The sequence below is a fragment of the Vombatus ursinus genome, unplaced genomic scaffold (assembly GCF_900497805.2).
Source record: "Vombatus ursinus unplaced genomic scaffold, bare-nosed wombat genome assembly UNPS02014863.1, whole genome shotgun sequence".
NCBI classification, from domain to species: domain Eukaryota; kingdom Metazoa; phylum Chordata; class Mammalia; order Diprotodontia; family Vombatidae; genus Vombatus; species Vombatus ursinus.
The window spans coordinates 32,141,906-32,150,454 of NW_020954641.1; the positions used below are offsets into that span (position 1 = coordinate 32,141,906).

At 41.9% G+C, this 8,549-nt stretch overlaps 1 protein-coding gene across 1 annotated transcript in view; it reads right to left on the reverse strand.

Annotated features, from left to right (window-relative positions):
* Positions 1-8,549, reverse strand: part of TCOF1 (treacle ribosome biogenesis factor 1) — an 81,791-nt gene that overhangs the window by 25,353 nt on the left and 47,889 nt on the right. The window contains 4 exon segments of the mRNA XM_027841732.1: positions 1,639-1,791; positions 4,466-4,675; positions 4,787-4,975; positions 5,818-5,961. Of these exon segments, the coding sequence (XP_027697533.1) occupies positions 1,639-1,791; positions 4,466-4,675; positions 4,787-4,975; positions 5,818-5,961 (696 nt within the window).

Consider the following 8,549-nt stretch of genomic DNA (forward strand, 5'->3'; position numbering starts at 1 on the left):
TAGGAATTGTTTCTTTTATTGTATTTCTATCCTTAATGCCTAGCAGAGTGCCTGGTATACAGTAGGAGCATAATAAATACTTTTGCTTGGCTGAATGACTTGAATTAGCATAGGTATCGAAAAAACAAATAAAAGTTCAGTAAAACCATATACACTAACAGCCTAGCTGCTAGAACCCTCCAGGAAGCAAACATAGATATTATATGTAAGGCAGTGTTGAGAGCCCATCAGTATAGATGACTGTGACACTGACCCCTATAATTCTGATGTATCACAGAAGCATTAATTCAGTGACATACAGATGTGGCGCCTCAGGATTCAGTTTGGGGCTCAGCTTTGTGACTATGGCCTATCTATCAAGTTCCATTCCCTGATGAATGATGAAGCCTTTAGGTGAGCTTGGACCACGGTCAAAGGGGTGAAATCCTGTTTGTTTTTCTTGATAAAGGGAAGGGAGGGAGGGCTGTGTCTCTGGGGAGTCCCCACCAGCCTTATCTTACCTACCAGACTGAGGGGAGTGATTGGGTGACGAACTGAATCCGAGTGCCAGTGCTCAGAAAACTGCTCATGATAACAGAATAATGCCAGACTGGGCTAAGGAACAACATATACCTTCCTGGTACCTACTATTTCCCTCATGCTTAGGACACAAAAATACTGAAGAACAAGTACCTAACAGAGAACTGAATTCCATGTCACCCATAAAAGTGGGATGGGATAGAAAAGTCTGGAAAACATCCTTGATTCTCCTTAGAACAGGGGTTCTTAACCTGGGGTCTAGGGTCCCCCTCAAGAGGTCTACAGACAGATTTCAGGGAATCTGTGAACTTGGATAGGTAAAAAAATTACTTCTTTATTTTCATTAACCTCTAGCTGAAATTCAGCATTTCCTTCAATTACTTAAAAATATTATTCTGAGAAGGGGTCCACGACATACAAGAGGTTAAGAACCCTTGCCTTAAGAGGATCTTTCCCTTTGAACCCTCACCTTCAATCTGTCAAACACTCCCCCCTAAATACTCTTGCAGGGTTTCAAAATACAAAGAGGGGCTCTCTAGGAAGAGTGGATTTAGATGAGATAAAAGGATGAAGAGTGGATGTGGGGTAGGAGAGAGGATGGTAAGATTAATGAGGCAAAAAATCTACCCCCCTAGTGTGGGCTTATACCTCCTAATGCCAAAGGGGTATTTCTTTCTTTTTCTTTTCTTTTCTTTTAGGCAACTGGGGTTAAGTGTCTTGCCCAGGGTCACACAGCTAGTAAGTGTCAAGTGTTTGGTCTGAGGCCAGATTTGAACTCAGGTTCTCCTGACTTCAGGGCCCGTGCTCTATCCACTGCACCACCTAGCTGTCCCCAAAGGGGTATTTCTAATGCAAGGAAAAACTACCCAAATAATCTAGGCTGATAATTATAATTATCTATTTGTGTTTTATTGCAATGCTGACTATAAGATCCATGAGAACAAGGATCCTGTCTTATTTCAAACTTTTTCTCTCCTTAAACACTTAGCAGAATGCTGTGCACACAGTAGGTACTTAATCAATGTTTGTTGAGTGTCCCCTTGTAGCCCAGCCACAAGCACTATAATGCAACTTGTGGACAGAGGGAAACAGAGAGACGATAGAGTAGAGGGGCCCTACCTGGGCAGCTGGCAGCTCTCCATTGCTACTTTCGGATTTCTGGCTCCTGGTAGTACCAGGTGAAGCCAACTGCTTGTTTGGAGATGCGGCAGACACTTTCCCCACGTTGTTCTTAGCAGTTCCAGCTTTCTCATCCTTCTTCCCTGATGAAACCTGGGATAATGAGGATGAGGCAAGGAGACAGAAAAGGCTACCCTCAAGTAAAAATGATGACACATCTGCCCAGAGGTCTCAATATAAATTAATGATGGTGATTTAATATGAGTGCTTTTTCAAAATTCGTTTACACATGTATTCTCAACTGACTAGACTAGTTTCATCCTTCAAAGATGGAAAACTATGAGCCTATGATTCTCAACACAATCATATTTAGGCCAGGCAAGATGCTGAGAAGGCAACAATCTGTATTGGTAGAGGAGTTGCCCAAGGTATAAGAATGAAATTATAGGCCCAGTCTCTATCCCAGGAAAATTAAGGGACCTGGCCAAGATTTCATACCCAGGAATTAGTGGCAGGGCCTGGACTAGAATTTCAACCCTTTTTCTGACTCCCAGGGCAGTGCTCTTTCCCTGTTTCCATGCTGACATTCATGAAAGAACAGAGAGGGAAGGAGGTTCAAGTCTCCCAGTACAGAGAAAGCATGTGCTAGTTCCTTCAGGAATCCAGAGTCATTCCAGGGCAACCCCAATCCTGGGGAGACGGAAGCAGCCAACTCTCCCACCTGCTCTACTGAGTGTTTTGTAGCTTGACAATGTCCCTGGGGTTGGCAGAACCGGTCACAGCACGTCCCACCCAATAACGTGGGGTTATTTGTGTACGCGTGCTTCCACAAATCTTCCACCCACACAACATGCTAGAGGCCTTTCCTCTGCTTTGCTCAGTATATTGCAAGTACCAACCTACCACCCCATGTTGCCCAGTTCAGTGGTGCAGTGGACGAAGCTCTAGACCTGGAGTTGGGAAGACCTGAGTTCACATCTGGCCATACTTTCTGGCTATGTGACTGGGCTACCGGTCAGCTCAGTTTCCTCAATTGTAAAATGGAGGTAATAATAGCACCTACCTCCCAGGGTTGCGGGGAGGGCCAAATGCAATAATATTTGTAAAGTGCTTAGCACAGCGGCTGAATTTAGCGGGTGCTTAATACATGCTTATTCTCTTCCCCTAAGGATCATTCTCAGAACTCGGTGGACTCAAGTCCTCTTGTGGTTATCTACTTCCTGGGCGGGGGCTCTGATGCCGCTTAATGGATGTAAGGTATCCTTGGAAATGGGTACTAGTCTACTAGGTAATTGTAAATGCTGATTATTTTGGTACTAGAGCATTTCGATCACACGGCATCAGGAAAACAGAAGTGTTAGAGATGGATTTCTGCTATTAGGTAACACAGCTCACAGATTCAGAGCTGGAAGGGCCTTCAGAGCCCAATGAGCCCAACTTTCTTGTTTTACAGGGGAGGAAACTGAGGCCTAGGGAGATTAAGTGATTCGCCCAAGGTCACACCAGAAGTAGAAGACAGAGAGAGCTGAGACAAGAACCCATATCCTCCAATTCCAAATCTAGTGCTTTTAAATTTGGAAAAAAAAAATCACCTATACGTAAAGACTTTCCAGGCTGGTAAGCCCTGCCAGAGTCAGAGCCAGCCTGCCGACACAGATTTCAATGACAGAGAGTTACCTTCATCAGAGCAGGACATTAGCAGAGGCTATTTCCCACCTGGGGATTAAGTAGATACACAAACTTCCTGGAGATGTGACTTAAAGCCACAAAGAGACAGATGGCTCAGGTATGGCTCGATTATAGAGGAAGAGGTGGGATGCAGAAAAGATGACAAGGTCAGGACAGAACCATGAGCCAAGAGTGTGCTTGGGTAAAAGCTGTAGAGCTGACTCTCTGAGATGAAGCCCAGAAGGAAGCGGAGCCAGCGTGTTCAGTCCTGCCTTTGTCTAACAGGCAAATGCACCATTTAGAAAAGTCTTTGGAGTTAAGTGGAGAGAGAGGTTAACTAAAACCATACAGTTAAAGATTAGACTGATGAGAAACGCATGTGATTTATACAGTAAAGGTCAGAAGAGATAAGAAAACAAAAAAAAGGACTCTGAGATCTCTTTTGGAGAGTGTGTGGCGTTAATGGTGAATAAATAAGCTATAGCCCTGTGTGCGATCCCAAACAAGCGCTTTCTACATATGAATGGAAATCCAAAAACACATCTAGAAACTTAAACTGTATATGTATGTAAATTATGTTTACACGATTTTTTTTAAAAGTAATAACAAATCCTATTTCCTTTCCTCCTCATTTAACTCAAACCTCAGGATTCACACAACCAGCACTAGGGTGAAGGGATAGCTCATTTTATGGACATGTAGGGGGAGGCAGTCCTAGTGGGTAGTGGAGGGAACAGCAACCTGAGGATTAGGAGCACTGGGCTCAAAGTCCCAGTCCTGACAGTAACAATGCCACTGACTAGCTTTGGAATCGTGGACAAGCCCCTTCCTCCTTTCCAGGCCTCAGCTTCTTCAGAGGAGGCAAAGGAGAAAGAACACATGCTCCAGGGTCAGAGGACTTGTGCTGAAATCCAGCCTGCTATTCACGAGCTGTGTGAATGTTCCCATGGGAACATTATTTAAGCTTTAGGGCTCAGATGAGACGCGTCTAAACCACCCTGCAAATTTTAGTGAGGTATAAACATCAGTTCCTGTTATGGTTGTTATCTGTAAAAAGAGGGATTTATTCTAGCTTGGCTCTCAGGTCCTTGCTAGCTCTAAAAGTCTAGGATTCTGTAAAAGCCTAGAGGGCTATGGCTGGCCCCAACTTAAGCCTCACCTGCTCCTGGGATGCAGGGATCACCCCTTCACTCTCAGACTCATCGCTGGTGTCGGAACTCTCCTCTGATACTGCAGTTCCAATGACCTTGGCCTGAGGCCCCACCTGGGTATGGGGGGATGGAGTCACAGACTTCCCAAGGGCTGGTGTGGGATCTTTCTTTCTTGTTGAGGCTGCAGAGACCTCAGGAGTTTTCCCTGTAGGTTTTACCTGAAACCACAAGGAAACATTTTTAAGGGAAAGGCATATAGTGTGAGGAGCCTTTGAATTGGGCTATCTCCTGGGAAAATGACTTAAAGAGGACAAAAACAGATGCCATACCTGTCCCACAGACACTAAGACCACCTCATCTTCACTTTCAGATTCCTCGCTGCTTTCAGAATGTTCTGGCTTTACAGGCCCTGTTATCGTGATCTTTGATGAAGACACGGACTTTCCTGAGGCTGGTGTGTTCTTGCTCTCTTTTCCTGAGGCTGGACTGACATGAGTATTTTTCACTGAAGTTTTAACCTTAAGCCACACAGAAATATTAAAGTTTTAAAAAAGAGAAAAAGAGAAAAAGAACCTTTGGAGTAGATGATCCTTAGGAGGTCAACAAACCACAGCAGCTCCCTATTTCCTCTAGAATCAAATGCCCAACAGAAGTTTGGCGTTTAAAGCCCTTTGCAAACTGACTCCAACCTACTTTATTACACAGGTCCTTGTTCATGCTCTATGGCCCAGCCAAAATGGCCTCTCACTACTCCTGTGCCCAAGGCTCCATCTCCACATTCTCGTATAGCCTGGAATGTACTCCCTTCTCGCTTCTACCCCTCAGCATCCCTAGTCTCCTCCAAAGCTTTGCTCAAGCATCACTTATTTTTCAAAAATGAATTTAATATTTATCTCTAACATTAAAAAAAAATTCTGAGTACCAAATTCTTTCTTCCTCCCCCTCCCACCCATTGAGAAGGCAAGCAATGTGATATCAATTACACATGTGAAATCATGCAAAAACACATTTCCATATTAGCCATGTTGCAAAAAAAAAAAAAAAGTGGAAAAATGATCAAGCATCACTTTCTATGTGATAACATTCTATATTCCTGTTGGTGTTTTTATATTACCTCATTCTTATTTTGAATATACTGAATAGATGCACATGTTTCTCCCTCTCTAGAATGTGAATTCCTCAAGGGCAGGGAAGGTTTCATTTTTGGTTTGGCATTCATGCCTGGCCCACGGTAGACATACTTAATAAATATTTTGTAATCTGTGCCCTCGTGACTGGGAGGACTGAGTATAGATAACACCCCCACCTACCCCCCCAGACACACAGACACAGATACAGACAAACACACACACACACACACCTGCCCCTGAGGAGCTGGGACTTCCTCTTCTTCACTCTCCGTGTCCTCCATGCTCTCTGATGATGACGTCTCCTCCACTGTGGTGAGGGGGACTGCTGGCTTCTCAGATGTTTTGCCCTCAGGGGCTGGGACAGATGGTTTCACCTGGAGTTAAAAAAAAAAAAAAAAGGACTAAGGCAGTTGTGAAGAAATCTATTTAACTCTGTCTGGGCATAGCTTGCTTTTCTTGATGGCTTTAAATGTTTAGAAAACTCAAGAGTCTAGTCCTTTCAAGAATAAAGGGATCCTTCCATTAGTCAGGATACACAGGACCAAAGAGTTATTATCTATCAGAACCTTATGATTTAGAACCACTAAGGTCTCTTCCAGATATACAGGAATCATCATCATAACAACAATAATAACTTATTGTTGTTGTTCAGCTATTTCACTCATGTCTGATTCTTTGTGATCCCATTTGGGAGTTTTCTGGGAAAAAACACTGGAGTCATTTACCATTTCCTTCTCCAGCTCATTTTACAGATGAGGAAACTGAGACAAACAAGGTGACTTGCCAAAAGTCACACAGCTAGTAAGTGTCTGAGGTTGGATTTGAATTCAGGTCCTCCTGACCCCAGAACCAGTACTTTATTCACTGTGCCACCCAGCTGCCCCAATAATAATAGCCAGCATTCATATAGTGCTTTAAAGCTTGCAAAGCATTTTACATATGTTACTTCATCAATCATTCTTATTTATTTCATCAAGTACCTCACCCTCACAACAACAGGAGCTATTAATGAGAAGATACTGAGTTTTGGAGTTCTGGAAAAAATTAAAACTTGTTTGGGACTTTTCACACTCAAAGTGCGTCAACAGCAGAGTATGTTAAGGAAGTAACCAATATACTTAAATTCTAAGGAATAGTTAAAGACAAATAAGGTCAAATCAGAACCAAGAAGTCAGAGACACTGAAAAGGACCTGAGCAGTCAAAGATGAGGACAATGAGCTTGAAAATATTTAGCGAATAAGAACTTGGAGCAATTAAGTAAGTGGACTAGATACTTAAATGGCATCTGTGAGCTATTTCTTTTAAAATTGGCCCTGAAAACTGTTGACTAAGGTTTATAGGGAGTACCCACATCAAAGAAATAATTCTTTTGGAGCACTGAAGTCAACACTGCTCTGAATGGAGTATATTGCAATTTATAGAGAGGAAGTTACATGATTTTGCCTAAATAGTTACAGATATTTTTAAATACAAAAAGTAGGTGAGGAATTTGAAAGGCAAAACTTAAAAATAAACATTAAAAACTTTTCCCCTGCAATTGAGGAAAAAATAAAGTAGGTGGGTGCAAACTGGAAGAGATGAAAAAAATGAGACTGGTAAACACTGGATAACACATGGAAAGAAAAGCACCCTAATACAATGCTTAGAGACCTGTCCATTGGTCAGAATGCTAACAAAGGATTATAGATTTAGACCTAGAATGGATCTTCCATCAAAAATAGGCCATGAAGTCTAGCGCCTTCATTTTATAGATGAGGAAACTGAGGCTTAGAGTTTTCTATCAGTTTGGAGTGTGTGTGTGTGTGGGGGGGCAATTAAGTGACTTGCCCAGAGTCATACAGCTAGTGTTATGTGTCTGAGGCCAGATTTGGCCTCAGGTCCTCCTGACCCCAGGGCCGGTGCTCTACCCACTGCACCACCTAGCTGCCCCTATCAGTTTGGAATTAAGCAAAAAAAAAAAAAAAGGAGAAGAAGGGCCAATTCCTTTGAAATAGGAATTCTATGATTAGGCATACACCTTAAGGATGTCAATAATAGAAACAAAGGCCCCATAGACGCCAAAATATTCATGGTAGCATTTTCTGTGGTGGCAAGGAGCTAAAAACAAAACAGATTCCCATTGACTGGTGAATGATTAAAAAACCACAATGATATGTGAATGAAGTCAATTATTACTGAGAAGAGAGAAATAACGAATGACGAATTCCTAGAAACATAGAGAAAATGTATATGAATTGATACAGCAACCTAAACAGAAACAAAAGAATGTACATAATGATTACAACAATGAAAATGAAAAGATCACTAAAAAGATGAACTCTAAGTAACTAAAACCCTAAATGAAGGTCTGAGAGAATACATAAGGAAACATACTGCCCTATTTGGGGCAAACGGGCTGGAGAATAATAGGGATACAGGCAGTAGACATCATTAGATGTGGTTACTCTACTGGATCTGTTTTTCTTTGCAACAAGAGCTAGTTCAATGGGAGTAGGCAGAGAAATTCTGAATTGGCAAAACCTTTTTGGAAAGTAATGTGGAATGTGTGATGACTAACTCTGATAGACGTATCTCTTAGCAATGGAAAGATCCAAGACATCTCCAAAGGACTCATGGAAAATGCTGTCCACATCCAGAAAAAGAACTATAGAGTCTGAATGCAGATTGAAGCAAACTATTTGCTCTCTCTCTTTTTTCCCCCTTTCTTGTGGTTTCTCCCATTGGTTCTAATTCTTCTTTACAACATGACTAATGTGAAAATAGGTTCAATATAAATGTGTATGTAAAGCCTATATCAAATTGCATGCTGTCCTGGGGTACAGGGAGGGGACAGATGGGGAGAAAATTTGGAACTCAAAATCTTATGGAAGTGAATATTGAAAACTAAAAATAAATAAATTTTTTAAAAAAAGAAAGTAATGTGGAATTATACTGTAAAAACCACAAAACTATTTATACCCT